At 46.6% G+C, this 14,391-nt stretch overlaps 1 protein-coding gene, 1 long non-coding RNA gene and 1 pseudogene across 2 annotated transcripts; 1 reads left to right on the plus strand and 2 right to left on the minus strand.

Moving 5' to 3' along the window:
• Positions 1-5,732: 5,732 nt before the first annotated feature.
• LOC149367753 (uncharacterized) lies at positions 5,733-8,230 on the plus strand. Its single transcript, XM_089567408.1, has 7 exons — positions 5,733-6,225; positions 7,159-7,212; positions 7,301-7,342; positions 7,420-7,464; positions 7,672-7,713; positions 7,788-7,865; positions 7,947-8,230. The coding sequence occupies exons 1-7, from the start codon at positions 6,011-6,013 to the stop codon at positions 8,197-8,199; spliced, it is 729 nt and encodes a 242-aa protein (XP_089423534.1). The 5' UTR covers positions 5,733-6,010; the 3' UTR covers positions 8,200-8,230.
• A 57-nt stretch (positions 8,231-8,287) lies between these two features.
• LOC149367754 (uncharacterized) lies at positions 8,288-9,134 on the minus strand (annotated as a pseudogene).
• A 519-nt stretch (positions 9,135-9,653) lies between these two features.
• LOC149367755 (uncharacterized) lies at positions 9,654-11,103 on the minus strand. Its single transcript, XR_016287802.1, has 4 exons — positions 10,758-11,103; positions 10,544-10,668; positions 9,907-10,009; positions 9,654-9,737 (listed from the first exon to the last, which is right to left on the minus strand). It is a non-coding gene; the product is annotated as an uncharacterized LOC149367755 (long non-coding RNA).
• Between the last annotated feature and the right edge of the window lie 3,288 nt (positions 11,104-14,391).

Genomic DNA, 14,391 nt, shown 5'->3' on the forward strand with positions numbered 1-14,391 from the left:
CAGCCGATGAAACTGGCTGAAATATCGAGATCTTTTCTTCAGTGCCTGCAAGAGTATATCCAAGACCACAAGCCAGTGGCTCTGTCTCCATGATTGTTTTCCAGCAGTCCAGGAACGCGGCAACATCCTCTACATCAGCCTGCTTTGCACCGTCCAGGACCTCTCTTGCACAGCGCCCCTGGCACTTTTTAAACTGTTCCTGAAACTTGGCGTACTCTATGCGACGTCGTTTCCGTCTGCTGAGGTTCTTTGACTTGCCTTGCGGTCTCCTTGGTGGTGGTCTCGGTGGTTTATCACGGTAGAAGTAATGACGGAGGTAGTTATTGAAGCCGACTGTGATGTCCTGGTTGTCAATATACAGCTTTGCGAGGGTCCACAGTGTGTCAGCCCCGAAAGAACGGGGGCAAGGCCTGTTTACCAACGATCGTAATTCCTCCAGGTTCCGATCATAGTCGGTCTGGGAAACTTCTTCAGGTTCATCTGGTAATACTGGAACTTCTTCTAAGTCGCTGTTGTGGTCGGTCGGTACAGGTAGCGGATCAGTTTGTTTGGCCATCAGATCTTTCACGAGTTTCTTGTATGCATCCTGGCGCCGGTGAGGTTTTAGACTGTCGAAGGTCCGGTGTCTAAAACTGGCATGAAGTCTTTCATTCATGTTGTACACGTGTATGTGCTGCTCTTTGGCCTGTTGCAAGATCTGAACCTCCCTAAGCGCAAGTCTATAGTTCTCCTCTGGCAACCATCTCGGCTTGACCCTGCTCACTACAATGTCAGCATTGTATGCATCTAAGTGGGCCCTCTTCCGATGTAGGCTGAGGCCCACCTTGGAAGAAAAGGACCTCCCGCATTCTAAGCATGCGTTGTAGTTTGCTCCTGTCGCAGAGTCATCTGAGTCACTACTGCTCATAAGTTGTCTAAGTTCCCTGAGCCGGTACTGCCTAGCAGTGGATGGGCCAGGAGCGTTGGACTGCGTATCATCAACCACCAAATCACCCACGTCGCAACCCGAACTAGATGGTATCCGGCGCCTAGCGCCAGGATGTCCAGACACAACACTAACAGGTACAGCATCAGTAGACGGCATCCTGCGCCTAGCGCCAGGATGTCGAGACACATCACTAATTGGTACATCAATAGACGGCATCCCGCGCCTAGCGCAAGGAGGCCTAGCCACAACACTGTCAGTCGTCACATCCCTCACACTGTGTTCCAAAACACCGTCATCACTACTGGTACTACACAACCTCCTGCGCCTAGCGCCAGGACGTCTCGGAACCAATACATCGCTGTCCGAAGAACCGGATCCAGACGCCGCTGGAGACGACCCACGATGTCGACGAGTGGATGATGGAAAAATGGAGGCGGCCTGGACCTCGCCCCCCACAGAGCTCTGTGTCACACCGCAACAAAACGCCTCTGAAGCAGGAGCAGTCTCCCAGTCGGTTGGAACGACCGTGTCGACTACGTCGCAGGAGCCGTCCCTCGATGAATCCACAGGTGAAACCCCAGAAACCGTGTCTACCGGGGCGGGAGGAACAAAAAACGCGTCTGCCGGGGCGGCAGCCGCGAAAACCGTGTCCGCCGGGGCGAGAGCCCCGCGAAACACAACGGAACACCCCCCAGCAGCTCCCTGCTGAACGTGATCGGCGACGTGTGGAACAGAAACTGCCCCACCGTAAGCCAAACACTCAGGGGATCCCTCACACGACTCACTAGGCAGGGTAGCACGCCAAACCACCACGGGACCAGGATCATTTCCGATCGCGCCATCCTGGCCCGCAGTTCGTGCACCCACACCCAAGTGGTGTGTGTCGGGGTACTCAGAGGGCTTCCCTCGCTGGCTACTCGCACGCCTATGCACCATGGAACCCGGACTATTAAGTTTGGCGCGGTCCGGGCACACAGCTCGTGCTTCCACCAGGAGTTCTGCCCCCCTTTCCCCCTTAGCCTCTGACACCTCTCCCCGGGATGGACTGGCACCGTCCCCCGGATCTGTCCCCAGGACACCAGCCCTGGGCCCCGATCCCGTCATGGTTCCGAGGTCAAACATCGTGTACTCTGTGTGGGCCGAAGCCCCACGCACCCTTTTCGCACTTTTTGACTGGTCGGCGTTTCTCGTTCCAGTCTCCATCGTTCTTTCAATTCCCAGTTTCATGCGGGCCTTGGCCCTTGTCATCATCGGTTGGTTGTCGTCATCGGTCACGAGCGGCTGCGTCCTGCCCACAGCCCGCTTCTTAATGGGACCACTGTCCCCATCGCTGGAGGTTCCCACTTCCTCCTGGTGGCGCCCTGTTCCACCAACAACCTGGCCTGTCCTCAAGACGGCCTTTGCCCTAGTCACTAATGGTTCCTCGTCCAAGGTGGTCTTCCTTGGTTGCTGGGTTCTGCGGCCAGCCAGTGGTGCGTCAGACGGCCCAGCATGGCCCGCACCGTCACGCCTAGGGATGAAATCCCCTTCGTCTCTGGAGGTGCCTGCACCCTCCCGGTGGCGCCCCGTTCCACCGCTCGCTTGTTTGGCTTGCTCGGCTTTATGTTTCATGCCGATATGTATCCGGAGACCCTTCTCCGAGCCGAAGGTTCTGCTGCAAAAGCTGCACTTGGCAGCGGGAGCCCCAGAGCTCCCTCCAACACCTGAGGGCCCCTCCCTCACTTCGCACTCTCAGATTCTTGGAGCGCCCGCCGCTCGGCGGCCGCTTAGGTTTGTTTCTTGTTTTCTGTCCATAGCGCCAAGTTTTTAACGACAAAGGGCTTGCTGGGCCCAGTGCCGCTTATGCCCTCTCAGTTAGGAGTCCTGGGCCAGAGTAGGGGCTTACCACCCAGGTACCCCGTTCCTTTCCTTTGGCCCTGGCCACCTTTAGGTGGCCAGGTTACCGTGGTGGACGTGTGCCGAAGCACGGACGCGGAAAGGCCAACCGGGCTTACCGAAATTCACCCGGGAGCAGAGTTGTGATCTGCCACCACCACAAACTTTTGTTCATGATTTCACTAAAGCTGACGATAATAGTATTCTAGATCATCTTTTCTTCGAGTTCGACGCATACAAAGAACTTGCAAGCGATGCTTCTTCTGACATTGAATCCTTATGGCACAGCTTTAAAACGACTGTCTCATATTGTATACATAAGTATGTCCCACGTAGAAGGAAGCAAATAAAAAGACGTAACCCCTGGATCACCCGCGAAGTCATACACGCTAAGCGCAAAGTTAATCGCCGTAAAAAAGCCCTCAAGGTGAACCCTTGCACGAAAACAAGGACCAATCTTAACCTTGCAATACAAAGCATGAAACATCAAATAAAGGCTTCTAAATTACATTACTTTAATAACACCCTCAATAACTTTATAAGAACGTCCCCATCAAAATTTTGGAGCTACCTTAATCCTAAAAGACAAACTGAAAACCCAGCCTCAAAAGAAGAAAGCCTTGAGATAGCCAATGAACTGAATGATTACTTCGCGTCAGTTTTTTCTAACGATAATGGTATAGTCCCTCATCAGACCTCACGAACAACGAAACACATTGAATCACTAACTGTAACTGAGACTGGGGTACTTAACCTGTTGTTAAATCTAGACACAAAAAAGGGACCAGGACCAGACAACATCCCAAATTCCTTTCTAAAAAGATACGCCGAATGGATGGCTAAGTATTTGTGCTTACTCTTCAATAAATCCCTCGCAACATGTACCCTTCCAAAGGAATGGAAAATAGCCAAAATTATTCCGATACACAAATCAGGAAACAGGACAGATGTTTCTAATTACAGACCCATCTCTATCACCTGTTCAGTGTCTAAAGTACTCGAACACATCATACTAAAACACATAACCGTCTTCCTTGAAAATGAAACCATACTCTTCGACAGTAACACAGTTATTAGAATTAGTCCACAACTTATCCCACAGCATAGACAGACAAAAGCAAACCGATCTAATACTATTAGATTTTTCAAAGGCATTTGATCGGGTTACACACATTAAACTAATTAATAAACTAGAATCAACTCTAGGTCATGGCTCTATAGTTAATTGGATTAGCAGCTACTTATCAGGCAGAACACAATTTGTAGAAATTAATCATCAAGCCTCCCACGTAGTAAATGTTGTGTCTGGTGTACCTCAGGGTTGTGTCTTGGCACCTGTTCTTTTCTTGATTTTTATAAATGATCTGACGACTAATCTCAACGTTATATACGACTGTTTGCCGATGACTGTGTAATTTATCGCGAAATTAATACATTAGAGGGTCATGAAGCTCTTAACAACGCATTACATTCTATAGCAAAATGGTGCACTGACTGGCAGATGACACTCAACGCTACTAAATCTGCTGTTATGACAGTTTCTAGAAAGAAACATAAATCCGACTTTCGGTATACTATAAATGGCACACCACTTACTGTAGTGACTAATCATAAGTATCTTGGCGTACTAATAACTCATGACCTCAGGTGGAACGCTCACGTGGACAAAATCACCTCAACAGCTTTGAAACGACTCTTTTTTCTTAGACGACGCCTCACATTAGCCCCTTTTCAAACTAAGCTTTTAGCGTACAATGTTTTGGTTAGATCTGTTCTCGAATATGCTAACGTCGTTTGGTTTCCTTATACTAATCAAGATATAACCAAACTTGAAGCCGTTCAAAGAAAAGCAGTCAGATTTATATTTAACAAATACAAAATAACCGATTCGCCTACTGAATTAATGAAAATTGAAGGAATAAAATCATTGCAGACCCGTGCAAAAGTCGCACGACTAAAACTCATGTTTCAACTAATAAATCGACATCTAAAACTCGACACTACTAAATATATTTCCCTTTCCGAAGCAAGATCAACGCGTCATAAACATTCGCATACATTAAGTGAGTATCATTTCCATACTAACTGCTTTAAAAATTCCTTTTTCCCACTAGCAATTCGAGAATGGAACAGCCTTGATCCATCTATTACTAACTGTTCATCATTGACAAAATTTAATATTGCAGTTGAGAGTATGTCATGTTATTAGTTATTCATTCCTGGTTGCTTGCGTTCTGTTTACTATTATACCCATGGTTATTTGTTTTTTTATGTGTAAGTTTTTTTTGTCAAACTATGCAGTGTTACTTAAACTAAACACCTATACTGTGTTAATGCCTTTGCAGTGTACGATTATAATATTTACTGTTTACTTATTGTCTGCGTATTATAACAACTAGCAATGTTTCAACATTTTGTTATTCTTTGTATAATACTACCGACATTAGCCTTATTTTATGCGTTATTTGATTGTTTTCGTCACAGCTCGGTTGTATTTTCGTTTTACCGTTTGTTTTTCTTAACATGCTCACCAGTTGAATGTTCGAATTATGCTTGACCGCGTTCTGTTAACCTTACTAAGCCCTCCTGCCACAATCCCAATTGGGATTAGCAGTATTTGTAAATAAATAAATAAATAAATAAATAAATAAATATTTAAATACCTTACCTGCCCATCTGTTATCGTCCAATTTCCTCAGGCGTTCTTCATATAGTATTTTACTCTTAGCTTCCCGTGCCTCGAACGATGTCCAGCCCATATCCCCTTGTACTGCCTCGTTTGTGGTTTTGCCGTGGGCACCTAGTGCTAATCTTCCAACAGCTCTCTGATTTACGTCTAATCAGAGAGCTGTTGGAAGATTAGCGAGCCGCGCTGTTGTGGCGCCACCTGTGGCATATGCTAAGAATCATAATGTATGGGCTCCGTGACCCCCATGCCGTAAATCTCAGACACGCATGCCGTAAAATCTCAGAGGCCATTTCCAGTCAAGGGGGCTATTTTTGTTAAGCCTTCCCACACTGCCACCGAGACATTCGACGACGATGGAAGCGTTTTTAGAAACTGTACGCGATTATTCTTGCCTATACGATAAATCGTACATCGATTTTAAAGACAAGGACCTGCGCGCAAACTGCTGGCACATTATTGGGCAGCAATTTGGGATGACAGGTTAGCAATTGGTGAAATTTTCTTAATGTTTCGGGAACATGTGTGAGCATGTCATTGTGTTTGTATACCATGCAGGCGAGCAGGCAGCGGGGAAGTTCAAAAGTTTCCGCGACCGCTGGCTGAAAGTATCGCTCGAGAAGTGGAAGGCACACAAGAGTGGTGCTCCTGGCAGAGACGGGAAACCGAAAAGCGATTGGACATATTACCATCTGCTTGACAGTTTCCTGCGGCAAACTCCGTACTACGCCGAAAAGTGAGATGCACTTGTGAAGTGTGGTTCACCTCTGTTCCCGCTCGCCCAGGGACCTGATCTGGTGCATATATTGGAATATCTGCTCCCTGGGTAAATGTATGCTCGCCAGTGCATGGGTGCATTTGCTACCGTATTCAGAAATGCGACTTAGCTTTGCCGTGGCTCACGTGAACGGCTGACGCGCCGAAGGAAACGAATTGACCCTTTCGGGCATGTTCATTACATACGATTCTTGATCTTATGTTGATCAAGTCCAGTCGCGGAATTAATTTCTGAATCCGGCCACTCTCTTATCATGTTCAAGAATGGTGCTGTATTGCTCGATACATTGAAGAGGCAAGTGCCTACGCGCCGTGCGCGAGGCGCATTCGTGCGGCGCACGGCCGGACGTATTTCTGTATTTCTTCGTTAAATACGGAGTTTTCATCCTAGAACACATTCATACATGTCATTTTTACATAGAAATAATAAACTCGGTTGCTCGCGGTTTTCTTTTCTGCCGGCCGTGCGCTCGCCCTTTCTCCATGTTGGAGCATTTAGTGACTGCATTTGTTACCACATACCTACCACTCCAATTTTCAATATTTTCCTGCCCCCGTCTGATGGCTGCGATATCCCGTGCTTGCAAACTCATATTTCACTGCTCTCGCATAGGCGACATTATCGAAGCAGTTATTATGGAACTATTAAATTACTCTCACTTTTTGTTTCATTATTTTGTTGCTCGGATTTTTACGGTACGATGCAGGACATCGTTTATTATTTGCATATAGCCGCATAATTGAGAAATGTTAACCTATGTGCGTGTATCGTGGAATACAATACTCGCTGTGTGGTTGCTTTGCCACAAGATGGGTAGGTGCTAATCCTATGTTTAACTATGTGCTTGAATGCCTAAATTAGGTGTTTACATAATGATTCCTGCCCTCACAGACACCTGCAGCAGGCCGAAGAGGCACTGTCAACTTGGAGTGCTGCAGGCGATTGGTATTTTGTTTCTTTCTGTTTACGTATTGGCACCTGCATGTGGTACTGTGACAAATATTCATTCAACATAGATAAATCTTATATGCAGTTGGCCCAGCCCATCGCCTGCTGAACAGGTACTGGATGAAATGTATGCTTTGTTACATTTTATTAGCACTACCATGTATCACGTCTACTTCTGTTTATTATTTGTTGATGTCAATGCAGATGCTCTGGGAGAACTATAGGCAATTCGGATGAAGACAACTGTAGGTGGGTATTTGTGAATTTATTGTGAATGATCAATCATAGAAAACACATGCATGAAACACACTTGCTAAATGAAATAGTTTAGTGCTTACAAAGACGGATAATAATGCATTGCATAAATTGCCTTGCTGGCAGTAAAATGCTGTGCACCACATATTGGACGTTTCATATCCTGTTGTCACATCGAAACACATTCTCTATGTATTTCAGCTTGCTCGGTCCAACCCCGACTGAGGCTGAAGCATCTTCCGGGTGAGCTTGTCTCAAGGAATGTTACATTGTATCTCTCTTAACGGATGATATTTTTCTTTTCATGCGTCACCAAGGTCCAACGGTGGCACAAGCACAGCCCAGCCGCCAGCGCAGCCTTCCCAAGTGCGAGTTTCGTCGACACCACAGTCTCGGTAGCTCTGCTGTTCATTTTTACTGCAAAACATTTTATCTGTGAGTAACTGCCCATGAAAACTGCGGCATTGTCATTACAGAAAAAGAAGAAAGAATGACACTTTTGAAGAAGCTGTCCAGGAAGCACTGGGTAGCTGCAGCAGCACACTGAGAACAATCGAGACTGCTAGGAAGGTGGCAGCACCCAGGGCCAAAAGCCCACCAGCCGAATGCCAGGTGGCGGCAGACTGGATGGCCACAAAGCTGAGAAAGCTTCCGGCAAGAAAGCGTGCAGAAATACTCTTCAAAATTCATTCCCTTATTTTTGAGGCCGAAATGGAGCTGCCCGAATGAGTACATTCTGGCAATAAAGAATGGTCTCCAATTTGTGCAGCATTATTGTGAATTTATGCGCCTGCAACATATGTTTTGAGCAAATGATTCAGAACTGCATCATTACCTGTATTCCCGCGGGGGTCACTATCCTCTCCTGCCATGGCACCCGTCCTTCATTCATGAAGTAGGTTGCCAAGTGGTTGCGCATATCCATAGCTGTCCTGCAAAAGCAACAAACTGCAGCACCATCAGTGGCCAAACAAGGGAATCCTGATTGTGCATGCTTTCACTTGCGAGATAGTTTACCTTGCTGAATGATATCCAGACATAGTGATGAGGTCCCTCATGCCGAGCAGACTGTCACTGCCAGCTCTCCAGGATCCTTCTACGATGTTGCCTTCCCAGTCCTCATGGTCAGTGAAACCCGGTGGGCTGTATGCAGATAGCGATTGCGGCAAACTCAGCAGGAAGTTGTGCAGTACAACACATGACTTAACAATATTTTGTGTCGTTTCCTCCGATGCCCGAAATGGTCGCCGAAAATTCTCCATCTGCTTGACACGATTCCAAAGGCATTTTCAATCAACCGTCTTGCTCGGCTCAAGCGATAGTTGAATGTTGCCCTTTTCAGGTACTCTTTCCGCTGAGCTGGGTCATTCCTGAACTTCTGCAGCTCTGAGAAAAAGGAAAACTGTACTCCTCAAGCAATTCATTTTACTATATGTGATAAGTGGCTAAACCAGTGTTATCTATCGTACAGACTTATATCTCACTGATTTATGTCAACTGAAAGGGTTGCAATTTACATGTAGAGTTCAATGTAGCTTTATTGAACATTATAAGAGGATCAGAACACTATACTTTACTTGAAAAGCAGCATAAAGAGTGTGTTAAAGGCAGAGATATCAAGTGGAAATAACTTCCAACTGACCTCGTCTTGGATAGGGCCTCATCATGAATGGCTTCAGCGGAAAAGCTTCATCGCCAACCATGTGGTATGGAATCGGACCTATTGAGCCAATGCTCCTAGGCTGAGGAATGCCCAGCAAACCCTTTTCCAGCACTTCCAACAGAGGTGATCGCTGAAAGATCCCGCTGTCACCTTCACCGCCGTAATGGCCAATGTCTACATAGGTGAACCTAGAAGTAGACACACATTAGTACAATAAAGAATACACCCCTGTACATTCTCTATTTATTTTGTAGTTGTCTACGGAATTGGGTACTGAATTTGTTATTCTAAGTTTATAATAAACACAAAGTTTGCAATTGCTTCTGTTGCAAATTAGAGCACACTGACAGTTGAGCTTGCTGTGGTGACATGAGACCTCTTGAGTGCAGTCTGAGGAAATCAACACAGTAAAGTTCCAAGCATTCAAAGAATTGACTTACTTGTAATGTGCATCACACACAGCTAGGAGGACCACACTGAATGTTTTCTTATAATTTAAATTCATCGATCCTGAGTTGTCTGGGCATTGGATGTGCACATGGTTACCGTCGATGCTTCCTATGCAATTGGGGAAGTGCCAAAATTCTTCCATGACTGCAGCGATCTGAAAATAGCAAAGGCAACCCTATCACCCGTATTACGTACTCGACCATTACAAACTCGTGGTACAGAACGATGTCATATTGAACTATTACATGGTATCCTTAGAAAGCACTGCTATACCTTGTTTACTCAGACTTCAGGCAACATGAATTACACAGCTCTCTGCTTACCTTTAGCCACTCCTGGGAAGTTGTTGGAAACCTTAAATACGTTGACTGAAGAACGTCCCAAAGTACGGAAGTTGTTTGCCAATTTCACATGCCGTTGACCTCCCTGTTAGAAAATTGTATGATAAGCTCCTGAAGGTGTCTCCGTTCGCAAGGAACGCGTAAAAAATTCATATAAACCTTTATTTTGAAATTAACATTCAACACTGTTCTCTACAATATATTATCTGGGTATTCCACACTAACAATGCAAATATAATTTCAATAACAACATAAACAGTTAAGCAAATAATTGCTGACTAGCCTGCTCATTTTTGCACAACCGAATATACCGAATGAAGATAAACTCGGGCTTGACGTGCGAGAACAATGAACTGACAATGTGGCACGCCATAAGTAAGCGTGTGCGTGCGTGCAGAAGCGGGGGGGGGCGATTTTTGGTCGCCTACGGTTCTTGAGCGTGGTGCACCAATGCATGGGACAGAGGTATTTCGGTGCGTTGATCTCGCACTGAAACCATGGGCTGTGCGCTAAGCTTCCCGTGCGTAAATACGATTCCATTTAGGTGTCGGTACAAGTGTAGCATATACATTCGGTATTCCTGCATTACCGAAAGAAATAGGGTTGAAATAAATCTTACCGTATCGTCATCGCTAGTCGATCGTGAGCAGAAATGGGATCCCGGAACGATGTCACCTGCCGCTCTATCAGAGGCCGCACGAGACCGAGCAAAGTGTCGAAGACACTCGGCGGCATCGCAGGTAGCTACAAGAAACGGCGCAATCATTTGTGAAACTCTACGATTTGCAAGTGGCACGCACTTAATCGAAAAAGTAGTTATCGATCCCACTTACTCTCTGAAGTATCCTTCGTCTCTCGCGCGCAAGCGGGGAAGCAGAGTATGCGCCTGGCCCTCAGTGTCCCTGTACCGCCATATAGGGCGCACCCAAAACCTTCTCGTCCGCTTTCTGGCACGTCGGCGTCGCACAAGTAAAGCACAAATAAGTATTACAGTGTTCACAGTCACGAGTAGCTCCTCGTCCGTATCCGACATGCCTGAGCGTGGTCGGCAGTGGCGCAAGAAAACACAGACGCTTCCGATGGAACGAAATCGGCCGAACAGAGAGCGCGTTGTCACGAGAAGTATCGAATGGAACGAGACAGCGCGTGACTCCACGCGCCGTTGCCGCGTGCCGCAAAACGCGACTGTGGACTTGCCCGCGCGCGTCTGCGCGGGCGCTTGCCGCGCGCGGCGTGTCGCGCGCGTTTTTGTCGCTAGTGTGGGCGTACCGTCTATACTCGCCGCTTGCCAGATCGCTCAGGTACGAGCCCCCTCTCGTCGCGATCCTACTAGAATATTAGGAGTAGTGGGTCGAGGGAAGGCGGCGGGCTGAAGCTGTTTACGCCGACGCCGACAGATGGCGCTGCCTCTCCCTTCACCTAGGTAAAGATGATGGCGATTCTTAATCAGAATTGCCAACACAGTAAAAAAAATAAGAAAGAAAAGCTGAGCATGGTGGCAATTGCCACTACCCCGTTTCAAAGGGGGCGCTCCTATCCATCCATCCATCCATCCTGGCAAGCAAGCGCTCGCTCGCAGCAGCTCGGCGAGTAGCTGGTGATCAGGCAGGTGCGCTCCTGAAGTTATTAGGCCTCTACGGGGTTTAATCTTACATCAGACATTTATGGAAGAAAGGCAGATAGTCCTTTCTTGTAAAGTTATAAACGTTCCGTGTGACGTATGGCTGGCGGGCGTTCACTGTAGCTCACATAGGCATGCAAAAAGTCTGATTGCGTTGGAAATATTGTCACGGACGCCGGTAGAACGTTCTATCCCTGGCAGAACAGTACCTGGCGAGCACACTGGGCAGAGCGCAGCCGGCCGACCCTAGCACCGAGCAGAAGAGGACGAAGCCCGGCGCGCGACAAAGGTCGATGACAGACCGCACGGGGGCGCCGGTAGAGTGGTGTCTAAACTAAGTGTGGCAATATATACAAAATGGCTTTATTGGCAATAATTCGCAAATATTTCTGAGAAAACGCAAAGCTGCATTGGTGCAACTGACTGCCGCGAATTTTACACACTCCTGCTCAGCTTAGCAAGTTTGGCTCTTTTTCGCTTTGCGCTATTTTCGCTGTTCAGTCCTTTGACGAGAAAGTGCAAGCCCGTAAGGACATAGAAAGAGACCACCTTCATGCTGATCTCTTCCTTGTGTACACTGCACCCAACAGCATTAGAATGAATGAATGTTTGCCTCACAAGCGATATCACGTCGGAGATGCTGTTGGCGGGCAATTCTCCGGTGCTGAAGCATTCTGTCAATAAATTTTCCAATTCAGCGACAAGGCAGTGCAAATCTTTCGAGGGGTATAAAAGTCCACCCCAGTCACAATGTTTTGTATACTCGGATGGGAGATGGTGCACTGCTGCCTCATTTGGTTCCACGAGAAGAATGTCTTTGCAAGACGCACAGTTAACTTTCAAGACACATTTCTGGCCATGTACCCTGCCATATAATAAATAAGTCTTGAGTCACTCTTTTCGACCACTAAGGGCAAGTGTTGCTCTTTGAGTCACTCTTTTCGACCACTAATGGCAAGGGTTGCTCATTTGCAGGTGGCACCTTAACGATAGAAGTCTCACCCTGGTTTAGTTTACCTTGCGCAAGAATCTCACCGACTGACTGTCTTTGGGGTTATAGTTTTGTCCTTGTCACTTACTTTCAGGAGGGCACTTATCGCTTCTGGAGTGGCGTTGGCCCCATAACGCTTCGAGCAAAGTTATAAAATGATAGGCAGTTCACAGTGATGAGGAACTGCTCTGGAGAAGGATGGGAATTGCATCCACTGGACTGCCGAATTATTCCAAACAAGTGCTCCACAGGGTCTGTGCTCAAACGCGAAGTCATTAGGTACTTAAATCGAAGCGCCTCTGTCAAGTACTGCACCAATGATAGCGTTCTAGCAAGGGTAACTATAAGTCCAGTCGCTGTGGAATCGCTTAGAAAGCCTCGTTTTCAAGAGGTGCCAGCTTCCCACTTGTAAAGATAGTCCAGAAAGTCCACAAGAACGGTAGCTGTTGGAGATGCTGGCCTGAGTGCTTCGGCGGAAAACCCTGACGTCATGGCCGTTATCAATTTGTTTATCTTCCTGAAAAGAAGACAAAAAGAAACACAAACCAAACGTTGTATGCAAGGCTAATGCCGACTGACAAATCAGTAATTCATGGATAGTATATCTTACGTGAACAATTCTTGCGTAGCTTCGATGGAGCCGCATTTCCTTTCAATATCTTTCTTGTAAAATGCCATTCCTCTCAGGACGTTTGTCCCAAAAAGTTGGAAGGCGTACGAAGCCCTCATTTTCTCAAAATGACTCTTGGGATCTGTATGCGCTTCAGTGAGTCCAGGCATGACTTTCAGTGTCCGCACGCTGCAGTCGCGTCGGAATGCTTCTCGAACAGGCCACATTGAAACCTAGAGAAATGCAAAAACTAGATTGCAGTTTTCCTCAATTACAAACAGCGATACGTAGTTTCAAGTGTGCCGAATTACCTTTCCTCCGGGGGCGATAAAGTCAGCCCTCTGGAGACCATTTCGTAAGCACTTAATCAGATGAGGGAAGCCCGAAACGAAATGCAACTACCTCTCTCTGTCAACGGGATGATCCACTTTGCACGTAACACTCTTTGCTGATGCACCAACCCCTGCAAGCCTCCACATTTTTCGGTTCCAGGCCGCCCCATCGCATGTTATGTAATCTACGAAAAGTCCGGCATTGTCAACAATAATAACGGCTTCGATCATCATCTTCAATAAAATATCGCCCTTTACATTTCCTTTTGTCGCGAAGACACCGACGATTTGGCTCCATTTTCCTACAAGGGGCACAAACATTATTACCATACCATGATCGCACGGTTGGTGTTTATCCTGTGGTTTCGTAAAAGTACCAAGGTCGACGAAGCCTTGAGCTTCTCCTGACGAGGTCACGCTGAAGTGCTCAGACAGCTTTATCTCGTCGACTAGTAGACCCCCATGCCTTTGGAAATTTGACATGCTCGATGTCTTCTTTTTTAGAATATCCATTGTTGTCGCGCTAAAGCCAAACGATGACCGGTATGACCTCATCTATTTTTTTATAGTAGTCTTGCGTGGTAGCACAAGGATCTAAAGATCTAATTGCATAGTGTGCAGAAAGTGACCACACGCTAGTAGGGTGACAGCATAACATCGTTACTTTCAATAAAAAAGAGGTATCTGTCAGTGTGGCGTAGCAAAGTGTAGCCAAAGTGACTAGCAGCCTTCAGGATGCTAACGTGAGAAACAGTTTTTGGGGACTAAAGCATTTGATCACCACTGCAAAGCAAGAAAAATGGCTACAAACTTGCATATATGTCACAATGTTGCACAAAACTGTTACAGGATTCACAAAAAATAATGAATCACATATACATGTCTATTGAGACAAGTAATAAAAACAGCATAA

The sequence above is a fragment of the Amblyomma mixtum genome, chromosome 1 (genome assembly GCF_055824585.1).
Source record: "Amblyomma mixtum isolate Tamu chromosome 1, ASM5582458v1, whole genome shotgun sequence".
In the NCBI taxonomy this organism is placed as follows: domain Eukaryota; kingdom Metazoa; phylum Arthropoda; class Arachnida; order Ixodida; family Ixodidae; genus Amblyomma; species Amblyomma mixtum.